Source organism: Dromiciops gliroides, chromosome 5 (genome assembly GCF_019393635.1).
Source record: "Dromiciops gliroides isolate mDroGli1 chromosome 5, mDroGli1.pri, whole genome shotgun sequence".
Taxonomy (NCBI): Eukaryota; Metazoa; Chordata; class Mammalia; order Microbiotheria; family Microbiotheriidae; genus Dromiciops; species Dromiciops gliroides.
The window spans coordinates 159,431,916-159,447,078 of NC_057865.1; the positions used below are offsets into that span (position 1 = coordinate 159,431,916).

At 34.2% G+C, this 15,163-nt stretch overlaps 1 protein-coding gene across 1 annotated transcript in view; it reads right to left on the reverse strand.

Moving 5' to 3' along the window:
* Nucleotides 1-15,163, reverse strand: part of SEMA3D (semaphorin 3D) — a 252,169-nt gene that overhangs the window by 109,157 nt on the left and 127,849 nt on the right. The window contains 1 exon segment of the mRNA XM_043969203.1: nucleotides 6,014-6,076. Coding sequence (XP_043825138.1) covers nucleotides 6,014-6,076 — 63 coding nt within the window.

Below are 15,163 nucleotides of genomic sequence, written 5' to 3' on the forward strand. Positions count from 1 at the left end.
AAAGGATCCAGGACCTCCTGCCTTTAGGGTCAGGTCTCTAAGCACTATGTCGTGCTACTTTGGTTAAGTCTAGTAGTAAATTTTTATTTTCCTTCTATGGCAACATATTTCTAATTTTATAATTCAAGTCAAAGGGAAAACAAGATTAATTTTGAAATGAAAGGAAATTATATTTTTGACTTGTGACTAGAATGTTCTGATCTTATAGAAATGTTTGAATTTTATGTCATAGAGTTCTAATCTCTAGGAGGATGTAGTTACCTATATTTCCTTTCCAGAAAGTAAATTCAGTTGTGCTTTACACAGTACCTGACTTAATAAATGTTGACTGAGTGAAGAAATCCCTAGAGAGAAATACAATCCTGACGGCATTCTGTCTATGCTTCTAACATTTTCTTCCACTATTTCATAACATGAACCTTCTTTCCTCTCCATAGAGTACTCACTGTCTCCTACATTAGTGGTTCTTTGGGTGGTCCGGGGACCCCTGGCACCTCTTCAGTAGGTCTGCAAAGTTGAAACTATTTTCATAATAGCAAAATGGCATTTTAATTTCTAATACCATACATATTAATACTGTATTAACCCACAAAAACAAAAATTTGGTGAAAGATGTGGGTCCTCATTATATTTAAGTGCGTAAAAGGGGTCCTAAGACCAAAAAGTTTAAGAAATGCTGTCTTAAAAAAACAGTGCTCATGGCTTCCTCTGCCCCTTTGCTCATGTTGTCTGTTCTTTGAAAAATGTCTTACCCTCTCTCTTTAACATAACATTATTTGTCTCCTGAGACTCCTTCTTGAGTCTGTGAGATCCTTCCTGACCACTCAGCCTGATTTCACTCTCTCCCTCCTATAAGATTAACTGCCTATGTCCTTCATCTATTTCATATATTACACAGACTCAAGAGACAGAAGAGATCACAGGGTTTATCTAGATCATCTTCCATATTTTATTTTTGATATTCAGAGACTTTAAGTGACTCACTCAAGGTCACACTCATAATAAAAGCCAATGACAACAGTAGAAACAAACAAAACTGGATAGTATAATCAAAAGGCCTAAGTTTAATTCCTATACTGGACAGAGTCCTTGGTTTGAATCTTGCTTCAGATTCTTAGTAGCTCTGTGGTACTGTTATTTAATGTCTCTCAGCCTATATATAACACTCACTAGCTGTGTGACCCTAGGCAAGCCACTTAACCCTGTTTGGCTCAGTTTCCCCATATATAAAATGAATGGAGAAGGAAGGTAAACCACTCTAGTATCTCTGCTAAGAAAACCCTAAATAGGGTCAACAGAGTCAGATACAACTGAAAAGCAACTTAACAAGAATTGGAGAGACAGCACAGATCGGTGGCAAGAGCTTGATGTTTACTACCTGCGTGACATTGCATAAGTTAACCTTCCTTTGTTCAGTTTCATCATCTGTAAAATGAGCTAGCTGTCTTAGATGGCCTCTGAGATTGCTTCCAGCTAGACATCCTTGACCCTAAGAATTCAGGCCAGATCCTAACCTTTAAAAATGATGATTTAATCTTGTACATGTATATTTCTTATTTCCCAAACTTAGACCTTAAAGTCTTTGACAGCTTACTCTTCTTTGTATTCCCGGTGGTGCTTTACATCATATGACCATTAGTAATAAATTTTTGTTAAATGAAACAATAAATGAACTATAAGGTTTGACAATCTCTGTCTTAAATCAAGTTTCCAAACTTTTTGAACATCTGTAGAATCTAATTAAATTTTTGAGTCTTTTGGTCTGTATTGTTTCTATCCCATTATATCTAAACATGTTTCTTTACATGCTCATGATCTTAAGAATTCATCCTTTTCTACTTTTCCTATTATCAAGAATTGATACATCTTTTCTTTTCAAAATATACCTTTTATTTATTATATCTCTTTCTATTTCTATTCACTTTCACTGGTAGAGCAACAGCTTACCCTCCAAAACTGTGGGGTCTGCTAGGTCTCTTGCTTTCCAAAGTGACTGTCCACAAGTTATTTGACCCAGTCAATATAGAGACCCTTATAGGAGAAGTGAGTAGCATACTTAGAGTTGAGAAGATTAGGGGACAGAAAAGTTGTAACAGTGAAAAATAAAGGGTAAGTAAGACAACTGAGAGTGATGGCCACATTATATTCATGGTATGTATAACTTGAGGGGAATTTTTTTTTCTCAAAAAAACCTTCTGTTCTGGGGTGGGGGCAGGGGAACAATTCATTCTGCAGTAAAGATTATATTTCCAGGACTATTTTGTCAATAGACAAATACATGCAGAAAGCAGGTGTTTAAATATTTTCTGACAAATTACTTCCTGTGGCATAATTTTAGTTAAAGCCTTATTCAAATGAGTTTATCAGATGATCACATAGCCGAGGTAAATTTTGTTAAGGAAGAGAGTGAAGGGAAGGATGCATATGGATATTAAGGCAACATTCATGGAAGGTAGGCTTATGTAGAACAATCTAGGACTCAAAAATGCAACTCAATGGGTATCAATTCTTAGAAAAAAAGAGAATAGAGGGGCAGCTATGTGGCTCAGTGGATAAAGTACTGGCCCTGGATTCAGGAGGACCTGGGTTCAAATCTGGCCTTAGACACTTGACACTTACTAGATATGTGACCCTGGGCAGGTAACTTAACCCTCATTGCCTCCCAAAAATAAATAAATGAATGAATGCATGAATGAATGAATGAAGAAAGCAATAAATCAATGAATGAATGAATAAACAAATAGAAATAGAGAAAGATTTTGAAAAGGGACATGGGAAGGCACCAAAGTAAAACTATTCTTGCATTTCAATTGTTCCTAGGGCCTTTATATCAATCCATGTTGCAAGAACTCCTCCAGATAAAGCACCGGCCCTGGATTCATGAGGACCTGAGTTCAAATCTGACCTCAGACACTTGACACTTACTAGCTGTGTGATCCTGGGCAAGTCACTTAACCCCCATTGCCCCCCCCCCCAAAAAAAAAGAACTACTCCAGGAGTTTCATTCCATATCATCCTCATATATACTTTTGGTTTTTTGGTGAGGTGAGGTTAAGTGACTTTCCCAGGGTCACACAGCTAGTGTTAAGTATCTGAGGTTGGATTTGAACTCAGGTCCTCATGAATCCAGGGCCAGTGCTCTATCCACTGTGCCACCTAGCTGCCCCCTCATATGTACTTTTAAAATCATACTAAGAAATATTTTGTTGAACTTTGTTTTACAAAGTTTTCATTATAAAATAAAATTTTACTCAGTATGTCACTCTCATCCCTTCTAAGACTACATTCCATCTACACTGTATGTATTTTGCATATATCTATTTATGTGTTGCTTCCTCGTTAGAGTTTAAGTCCACTGAGGGCAGGGAGTATGTTTGCCTTCTGTGTCTTAGTGCACAGGGTAGTGCTTGGCATATAGCAAACCCTTAATAAATCATGTTCATATAAAGCTGTGGAGTACGCAACATGGAATAATAAGTCCTTTCCCAGAAATAGGCAGCTCTTCCCATTACTGTCTAGAATGGCAAAGGTTATGTTTGATGGAATAACATTAGGCTAAAAGATTTGAGCAAAGCAATATTTAAATTAGTCTTCTTTTTTGTAAATCCAAATGCTTGAAATGAGTTTTATGATTTCTTGCAACACTATTCTTTCCCTTGCAAATGGTAACATTGGATTGATACTGGGAGAGGAAGATATATTAGGCTCCTTCCTATAACTTAATTTAAATTCTAACTCAAATAGGAAGCACACATCATCAGCTGACAATTAGTATTTATTTAGTGCTTCAGGCAGTTTTAAATCCTTCTGCATACAAAGTTTGAAGTGAAAATACATTCCTCAAGGAATGTACATTCTAATGGGAATTCCCCCTTAGATATATTCAAGTGAAGGTTGGACATATCCTAATAGGGTAGAGGTGATTGGTATTCAGGGACAAGCAAGAGTAATGACCTTTAAGATCCCTTCCAACTCAGGTCCTCCTGACTCCAGGGCCAGTGCTCTATTCACTGCGCCACCTCAAAGATCCTGTAATTCTGTGATAAAGAACAAATTAATTCAGAACTAGGAGTTGGGAGTAGAAATGTAGTAGGAGAGTCCTAGAAAGGTACAAGAGTATTTGTTAGATTAAGGTACAACTGGTGAAAGTAAAAGAATTGTCCTTTTTAGAAATAATCATAGGTCAAACTACTGAAAGATCCAATTTGTGGAATGCGGTAGGAATTAAAATAAATTATTACTATGAAATGCATCTATATATTTATCTATCATAAATCAACCTATGGTTTGAACATGTAAAAATAAACCATCTAAAGTGTGTGTGTGTCTATTTTGACCAAATTTGTGATTTCATCAGTGTAGGAAATTTTGGGGCAAGTAGTATAAAGCACTGGGCTTGGAATCAGGAAGGGTCATCTCATAAGTTTAAATCTTGCCTAAGACACTTACTAGCTGTGTGATACTGAGAAAGTCACTTAACCCTGTTTGCCTTGAAAACTACAAATTTACTGAGGACTGATTCCCCCACCCAGTCCCCCTACTAAGGCAGGTGAATTGCCTGGGGCTGACCAGCCTTTGTCAATTCCAGACTCTTAATCTACTTATGGACCTTCCCCCAAGCAAAATGATCCCCCACCTTACTCCCAGATTTTACATGTAAAAGGTTCCACCTACATTAAGTAGTTAGTAGTTTCCCTAAATGACTAAGGAGCAGTCTTTAGGTTCCCTTTGTTCAGTTACCCCATAAAAACCCTGTCCTAGGTTCCCATCTTTGGGTATTCCTAGCTTCTTGCTTTTCGATATCACAAGCTATAGTTCATCTGCCCCAATAAAGACCTTATTTCTCCTATATTGATTGTTTCCTTAATTTACAGGTTAACAGCCTCAATTCCTCAACTGTAAAATGAGCTGGAAAAGGAAATGGCAAACCACTCCAGTATCTTTGCCAAGAAAACCCCAAAGAATGGATGGTCTGTATAGTCAAGAAGAGTTGAATATGACAGAACAACAACACTAAATTATTCAAAACTATGTTGTTCTATTAAATAGTTTAAATACTGTCTTGGGGTCAAATCACTAATCTGGGTTTTAGCTAAGTGGAGTAAGAGAAGGAATGCAATAGTTGGAGTCAGAAAGAACTGATTTTGAATCCTTCCTCAGACACTTATTAGCTGTGCAGTCCTGGGCAAGTAACTTAATCTCTGGTAGTTTCAATTTCTTCATTTGTAAAATGGAGTTGATAATGAAAGAGACTACTTCATAGCATTGTTGTGAAGATCAAATGAGATAATATGTGTTAAGTACCTTGTAAACCTTAAAATGATATGTAAATGTGGGTTACCATTATTATTATTATTATCTAGAAAGTGGCAATAATAATACTTAACCAGCCTAAAGGCAGCCTGGAAGCTGGACCAGATAATCTCCTTTAGGTTAAAGTTTTCTGAATGTAAGAACTATGATTTTTCTTATCTTGACACTTACAAATTTGCTTCATACTATGTATTTGTTTATTATTTCATTGAATTTCAACCCAGGACTAGAAATTCACAAAATGCTAATCTTTAGTGATCAAATTAATTTATTTAGTTCATGGTGGATTGCACATGAACTTGGAATTAGGTAGCCTTGCCTCAGACATTTATTACCTGTGTGATACTGGGCAAGTCACTTAATCTTAGTCTCAACATATGTTAAATGAGAATGTTGGACTCAGTGGCCTTCTAAGTCCCTTCCAATGTTAAATCTATGATCCTATGAAGTATGATCCTATAATAAGAACAATAAACAATTCCAGGGAATAGCTTTTGTCTATTTATGAATACTATTATTATAATTTCCAGGAATTTTACTTAGAATAATATTTTTTATTTTGACAAGGTGGAAATAGCTTGTAAACAATCTTTTAGATCAATGGCAATATATATGGAAATTATTATACAATATATTTCAAATCAAATAATTGATTTCTCATCAACATCCAGTCTAATAAAGAAAAAAAAATCATACTCACATGAGGATCTTTTCCAGCTAATTTACATAATTCCACCCTTTCCTTTGCTGCAGGCCAGTAAATCTGTAAAATATTTGAAAATGTGTTAGAAGCAGAGATTCGGGAATATTATACTATTTGGTATGGGTGAATACACAATTGAATGCTGATGTGTCATCCAAGATGTGAAATGGGTTTTAACTTGATAATCATACTTAGTATTGTTTCTAGAAGCAAACTAGTTCTACCATACTTCCATTTCTTCACTCCTTAAGTTCCTCTAATAATATTTAATAATTAACAAATGTTTACCTTAGGATAAAAGAAGGGCCTTATAGTTTTATTTATAGCTTGGGGGGTGGCGGGCAGGCGGGGGAAGGAGTTAAGATAATAAATATTCTCATCTGTTTTTACAAAGTTTATGCAGAAAGAGAACAAGTGAGTTAGTAATACATACAACCACAGATCTCACACAGGTACACACCAAAAAAACAAATCTACAGGGACAAAAGTTTACATGCAAAAGAAAAATAATTGCTTCAATCCGTAGACTAGTACACAATAATTGGTATTTAGCCAATTATTACTAGTAAATATTCTAAGCTTTTGATGAGTCCATAGGCTGCTTTCACTTTGTCTTCACAGTTTTGAGATTATCCAAGTTTTTCATTTTGTCATCATTCAGGGACTCTAAAGCTTTTTAAAAATGAGGTATTCTCAGACAATCTGATGACTTCATTAGGTTTCTAAGAAATGATCACTGTTGGGATAGAGGCAAGAAGAGGCTAGAAAAAGAAAGCTTTGGGTTCTTTGATTATATGTTTGTACCCTGTATGTGAATTTTTAATTTATTTTTTGGTCCATATCTCTCAGCAGGGTTAGCAAGAAATAATTCTCAGACAGTCAAATTCCTTCATTGGGTTCCAAAGGAATGATCATTGCTGGCACACAAGCAAGAAGAAACCAGAAAAAGAAAACTTTGGGTTATATGTCTGTACCTTGTATGCGAGTTCCTGACTTATTTTTGGTCTATATCTCTCAGCAGGGTTAGCAGCAAATAATTCTTTCCATGGAAAAAAAGAAATAATGTCCAGAGGAAATATTCTAAAAGAAAATTTTAAAGCCTGGAGCTAAAAATGATTTATACATTGTCTTAGTTTATGTCATTATCCCCATAAAGGGATTACAGTTTAAGTTTCACAAACAGAAGAGTTAAGAATAGTTCTATAGCCCTCAAGGTTATTCCCTACATCAGATAAATGGTATCAAATCATTTTCCAAAGAAAATTTAAGTTGAATTAAGGGCACTAATTCATAACATATTTTTTTAAGCCCACAAGGTTACAATCATAGTCATTGTGGTTGAATCAGCAGTAAACTCAAGAGATGAGCTAATCTCAAATCAGGTGTGCATAAACACCTAAAAACTGCCAGATTAATCCTGACTGATCTTGCTTAATCATTACATCTGGCAGCATTAAAATGATAATAGTCTAGAAAAATGACTTCCTTTTCCTTTATTTCTACACAGGCCTCAGTTTTTCTTGCTGTTTTTAGTTAGTATGTTGGCTCAATAGTTTTAAAATCCCTTTTAATATTATCTTACGTTTAAAAAATAAAATCTTTTCCCAGGACTTAAAGTTGTCTTATAGAGATAGCAATAGAGATAGATATATATGTGTATGTATATATGTATAAGTGTATGTATATTATATACACATATGTACATATATATCTTACATTTATTCTAATCTATTTACTAAAGGCAAATACTAATCCCACTAGATAGACTGAAAAATAATTGAAACTAAATACACAAACATTTCACTGATTTTTCTTCCAAAACTCCAATTAGTTCAACTCAGTTCAATAGATCATGGTGTCTAGTCAATATTTCAACATCCCATGTTCTGGGTTTGGTCCTAATCTAAAACAGAGAAAGCAATCACATTTCAGAAACAGGTTCAGATTGCTATAAAAATCTTCATTTTTATTTTCTGTGGTGAATTTCTTTTTATTAATAGTACAAAAAATGTTGTTGTTAAGGGTGGGGTGGGAATAGGCAATGTCTAACATGAGGATAGAACTTGCACCAGCAGTTAAAGGTTAAATGAAAACTGGCCTTAATGTCTTGGATGGTTGGCAAATATTAAGGATAACTAGTATAATAGAAAAAGTCTCCCTGGAGGAGACATAAATGTTATTTAAGCTATGAGGAGAGATTTTTTTTTAATTGAAAAAAAGTTAAAATAGTTACAAAAACTAGCTTCTTATAATAGTTTTTAAAGTCTATTAGAGTTTCAAGGTTAGCATAAAAGTGAATAGATAATCTCTTAGGTCCCTTTTAGCTTTAAATCTATGATCCCATTATTCTAAGATCAGATTCCTAAAGAGTTCCCCAGGAATTGTTGTAATAACAAAATCGGGGTCCATATTTGTTTCTCTTCCCCCGTTAGCCAACATACTAGTTTTTTTTATGAGGTCCACAATTTACCGCCAATTTTGGCCTTTATAATTGTACCCAAAAACAAGAAATGAGGATTCACACCAAAATGTACAAATATTTAGTAGGTGGCTGAAAAGTGAATTTCAGGAATTTTTGTACACTGACTTGTACTAATGGCAGAAGCCTCCTCCAATCTGAAGCATTGTAAAATATTCATAAAATTCCAAGCCTTTTATTTAAGAAATTATCATGTTGTTAGAGGAAAACAGTGATTAAGGGGATCTGGAATAATGCAACAAATTAACAGAGTGAATGCTTATAGAAGCTATAGAAAAATTAAGCGTTTTTTCTCCTCTTGCTACATACCATATGGCATATTTTTCAGAATGTCTCATGTTTGGCCAGATTCTGCATATTTAATTTTAGATCCCATATTGTTGAGTCATAGGGAAGTATATGAATGGTTTGAAAGATCTCTCCCTATCTTCCCCCTAACTATAAGTTTGGTGGGGCAAGGGCTGTCTTACTCAATCCTTATATCCCCTCATATGTCTGTCTAGCATAGTCTTTTTTCTACACATAGCAGATACTTCTGGAAACCTAAGTTATCAATAAAAATTAAATATTTTTCTCAGAAAAGTTGTCCCTACTTTTTGTTCTGGGGAGTAATATTACTTCAATAACCACTACTATTTTTGTTTGTTTATTTTAAATGAAGTAAAAATAACTTGGAAAATGGAGACATGACTTTACTAAGATTACATAACTGGCTTTACTTGACAATATTCTGAAGTATTTTAGGATAAAAATCTGTCTTATCTTAAAACTCAAAATATAGAAGATAATTATCTTTTTAGGCTGAAAACATTTACTTTGTTTTATGAGTTGTCGTGGAGAAGAAATTTATTACCAAGTGAGCAGCATACATACATCTCAGCCTTAGTTGGCTGAGATGCTTTTCCAGCTTGCTTAAAGGAACCTACTTCTAGGCCTTGTGGTCTGTTGGCAAAGCCTCTGACACCCTAGAATCATTTCTACACCATGATGAAAGATCAGGGTAGGATATTATGGAGGAAGGGAAAAAAAAATGATCGTACCAGGACCAAAAATGAAAAGAAAGACATTACTGATACACTGATTTGTGGCTATCTGTCCTTCAGTTATTAGCTTGAGATTACTGTTTTTTCTACCCTGGTGGTAAGCAAAAGAATTAAGGAAACAGAATTCACTTAGGAAATGTACTTGAGAAGAAGAAAAATGCCTCTGCTCCCATAATGATTTCTCTTTTCTACAAGAAATGCTGTGTGTGAATAAAAGGGTGGGGAGGGAAGGAATTTAGGGGAGTATATACAGGGAAATAATTGGTGTTTAAAAATATTAAGATTACAAAACACATCAGAAATGTTGATCCTCACAATGATCTTGTCAGCTGGGTGCAATTATTATGACTCTTTTGGAATTGAGGAAACTGAAGAAATCAGAGGTTAAACGACTTGTCCAAATTTACATAGCTAACTGTCTGAGGCCATATTTCAGTTTAGTCCAGGCACAACACTATACATTGTGCCATAAACAACAACAACAACAACCCCCAAACAAACAAAAACAACCACAGACCTAACTCACCAAAATAAATAAATAAATAAAGCAGACATGCACATGTAGACACACACACACACACACACACACACATTCTAATAATTCTTGTGATTGTCAAGACTAATGACTAATTTCTTATGAGAAAAAAGGAAGAGGAATTTAAGTTAACAAATATGTCTCAGCCAGTCAACAAATACTTACTAAGGGCCTACTAGGTGCCAGGAACTATATAAGCACTCAGGATATAAAAACAGGCAAAAGGCAGCCTCATTATATCAAATTTAAATGGACAAGTATAAAAGATTGGAAGTCAGGGCTAGTAGACAAGGACAAATGCCTTTTGATATTTAAAAATGTCAGAAAAATAAAGCTCTAAATGAGGTAGATGAGGCTTTGGGTGAATTAAGGGAATACTGTCTCCTGACAGTACCTGGGGAAAATAAGATGAAAAAGTGATGTGTCAGGAGGGGAAACACTGGGGAAAAAACAGAGCTTTGGAAGGAAATGAGCAAGGAATAGGGCGGGCCTAGAAACCCTTATGCTGTTATAGTCACTTACCTCGCCTTTATATACCATCAGTATCCTTGAGATTGTATATTTGATAGGGAAAGGACCAAGAAAGGAAGTGATAGAAGAGTTGTACTTTATACATAACAATATATTAACTATTATACTGCTAGTTATATTTACTATTATATTGCTACTTTATCTGAAATATTAAAGTATAATATGCTTTATAACAAATATAAACATTGTTGTTTATCATGTTTGTTATGAATTATTATATACTATTATGAAGACATTATTATAATTATTATATTCTTTATTATATTTACTTTAGATCTTTCTTCTGAAAGTTTTCAGCAAATTTGTAAATATTTGCAGTCCCAATTGAACCTAGCAATTTAAAAATAGTTTATGCTCATTTTACTTTTCTTTTTCAAATAGGAATGGTATGATTTGTTGAGCTATGAGGGAATTCCAAACTCACAGACAGCTAGGGCAAAGACCTGGAGATGGGAATATTATGCATGAGGAATAGAAATATGGCCAGTTTGAATGAGTGAATGAAAAAGAGTCACGCATAATAAAAGCTAGAAATGTAGGTTGGAGTGAAGTTGTAAAGGGTTTTAAAAATTCCAGAGAAGCCTATAAGTAATTTTCTAGACAAGGCAATGGCTGAAGTGCAATGAGCAAAGGGAGTGGCATAGTTAAATATGTGTTTTAGAAACATTTTGGTAGCTGAATTGAAGATGAAGAAAACTAAGCTAGAGAAACTTTATTCAGGGAGACCAATTAGGAAGCTATTGTTATATGGACTTATAATAATGATTGAAAACAAACAAGTACTGTAATTTGACCAGTGGACTTGTTCCTGGGTATGAATGGATGACTATATTCTTCTGTGTAGTCAATATTTCTTTCTAGGGAGCCAAGATGGTAGTAGGCTCTCGGAACTCATGACACGATCACTCCAAATAATGCCATAGGACAATATTTCTTTCTGGTTTCTGTTTCTAAGGAAGAGATATAAATCCACATGGTCTAGTGTGAATTGGTGCCATTATTAAACTCTGAGATGACTCTGGCACCATGAAAGCAGAATCTTCAACCATCAAGGTTGTATAGATATAGTTCAGAGTAGAAAGGAAGAATCAACCAGACAGAGGACTATTAATCAATCTTCTATGCTGAGTACTTAAAAACCATTGTGATTTATAGGACACTGTGTAGATATTGTTACATAATTTATTTTTGTTAACTGATTCATATAAACAATATAAACATCAATTACGAGTTGGTTTTCTAGGTATTGGTAAGTCTACATCTTAAGTAAATTGATTATAGAAAAAGTATTGTGAACAACTAGAGTAAGTTACATTTTCTGAGGTGAATATTCTGAAGAAATAAAGAAACAATTCTGGTTGATTTGGGAACCCTCATCCAAACATACATATATACAACAGTACTATGTATGAATTGCCTTATCCTATATATTTAGTCATCATGACATCATAGCTATAAGGTATAGTAGAAAGCCCTGATTCTTCAGTACAGCACACCTGCGGTCAGTCCTACCTCTGGTGCTTGTTATCTATATGAGCATTGGTATTTTACTTAATCTAGGTCTCAGTTTCCCCAACTGTAAAATGAGAGTTGGATTAGATGGACCCTAAGGATATTTCTAGGTCTACCTGTATAAAACATGAACAGTATGCTGCTATTATAATTTTTAAACTATTTAATGTTTTAGTGACCAGTTCTTTTGTCACTATTAAAAATGTTGAGTTTGAAAAGACTTAGAAAATTAGAATAAGAGTTATCTGTTTTAAAAAAGCTAATCCTGGGGCAGCTAGGTGGTGCAGTGGATAGAGCACCGGCCCTGGATTCAGGAGTACCTGAGTGCAAATCCGGCCTCAGACACTTAACACTTACTAGCTGTGTGATCCTGGGCAAGTCACTTAACCCCAATTGCCTCACTAAAAAAAAAAAAAAATTTAAAAAGCTAATCCTATATTTTTAAAAGAGAACATGAAATGGCAATTTTCTCTAGTGAGTATATATCATGATTTCTTTTATAGAATATAATAGCAGAATTAAAATGGTTACTTTTACACAAATATTCCATATAAATTTCTTAGAAACTATAACTTTATAAATAAACTTTTGATGGGATTATGTTTATTTTATATTTCTATGTCTGCTCTCCATATCAAATGACTTTCTCATTGCACTTTAAATAAAGATAACTGATCTCAGAGGAAAAAATATTACAATTTCTAGGGAAGTCATTAGTTTAATTTATAATGTCACAGAACTTCTTTAGTAGTTATCATTTAGCAAAGACAAATTCTCTCAATTTTTAATTATTTAATGTTAGTCTATTTAAGGAAACATTCAAATAAAGATAAGGCCACAAAAATCAAGCCAAAGAAACTAGATCTAATTATATCTGTTATTTCTTCCCTTCCTGAAGAAGCAATTGAATTGAACCCAGTTAACAAGTACAAGGTCAACAGAATCCTCTCTGGCCTAATTTGGAGATGCCAAGTTTTGTATTGTTTTGTTTTTTTTATAATGGAGAGAACTACAAATTAGTCAAGAAAACTAAAGAGATGCAACTTCATACATAACTAGTAAAAAAAAAAAACCCTTGGAGTTCAATATTCTGATGGTCCAAGGAAGATGAAAAAGTTGAATTTATTGTTAAGCATAGTTAATGGCTCAGAAATGAGCAAATTAGAAATTCTCTGAGCAGATATCGTTCTTGGTATTAGGAATGGGAAGGGGAGGTTACCTAAATGTGGCAAGAAAGCATCATGGAGAAGTATGAAACTCATTAAAGGCAAAGCATACCAATTATATATTTTTTTCTTACAGTTGACCTTGGTGGAATATTCTTTAGCTTCAATTTAAATAGAACCCTGAGATCAATAAACAGAAACTGCATCAATTGACATTATAAAGATATCAGAAAGAACTTTAAGGGTTTTAGACTATTAAAGGTAGCCCTCCTGGTCTAGTGGATTTTTCCTACATGAACTGAACAATTCATTAGGATGGGCTGCATGTCTCATTTTAATTTTGCATCACTCCCAGTGCCTAGCACAATGCTTTGCAAATAGCAGGCTCTTTAGAAATATGTTGAATTGAATGGAATCTTTACTCTAGAAAAATTGGTCTATTTACTGTCCACTAAACCTATCAGAGGTAAGCCTACTTTCAAAACCTCAAGTCATTTTCTTTCCCTTTTCTTTCAATCAATATAATTCTTACCCATTCTAGAAAAACTAAGACAACTCTCAGTTCTTCCCATTTTCTGGGAAAATGCTGTTGTTTAGTTATTTCAGGTGTGACTAACTCTTTATGACGTTATTTGGGGTTTTCTTGGCAAAGATACTGGAGCGGTTTGCTATTTACTTCACCAGCTCATTTTATAGATGAGAAAACTGAGGTAAATAGAATTAAGTGACTTGCCCAGGGTCACAAAGTATCTGAGGCTGGATGTGAATTTGGGTCTCCCTGACTCCAGGCCTCTCTATCCACTGTGCCATCAAACAACCCTCCTCTGAGCCCTGTATAAATTTTGGACCTTTTTTGTTAGTTATCTTTTTAATAAGAATGTGTCATATTCTAAAATAAACTATAAGTTGCTAGAGGGAAGAGACCATGTCTTCTATTACTTTGTTTAGGACTCAAAAAAATTATTAATAATTGGAAGATACAAATGAGAATTGTTTTTCTTGAAATTAGAAAAAAATAGATATTACTCTAAGTAATGTCAGGGTTCTAAATACTTTTTAATCACAATGAGCAGATGGGTCTTACACATCACCACTTTAGCTGGGAACCAGTCACATTTAAGGATTCCATTGTTTTACCTTTGTGACTATTGGAGAACATGTGCTTAGCATCTTATGTGAACAAATTAATCACTATGAAACAAAACAGTGATCTGCAGCTTGAAAGCTAATTTATAATGATGTCCAAATGGTTTCAGTTTTCTTAATTTCAAGCAACTGGGAATTAAGAGGGTAGTTATTATCATTTTGTGGAGACTTTATACATAATGGAAAGAATTTAGTCATTTCTCAGGTGTTATATTCCCATAAAAGCAGAAATTCAAAGGTTAAAGAATTAAAAGAAAATCTGTACCTCACATTGCAAGCAAAGGAAGTCAAAAGGTCATTTATTCATAAATGAATTTTTGCTTATAATCCACATGCAAAATTCAATTACAGAGTATCCATCCAGCTAAACAACAAAACCAAAGCCCATCCTGCTGCATCAGAATGCTTTATGGAAAGGAAAGACAAGCAACAAAGGTCCTTTCAGCTGGGAGTTAAAGAAAAAACATCAATAAAAATATGTTCTATTAAAAAAAATTACAGTAGGAAATTGAAGAGACTTTTAACAATCTTCTTTCAATTGGCAAGATACGACATCCTGATTTTAAGTTAATTTTTTAAGTCACATAAGTGCTTTCATAAATTGAAGACTATCAGAAAATTTGGCCAACATTACACATTGCCTTTGTGGAGTAAATGATGTGGGATCTGAGTAATAACTCATCAGCATATATTAACATATTAAGATGGATGCATGCATGCATCCATCTATCCATC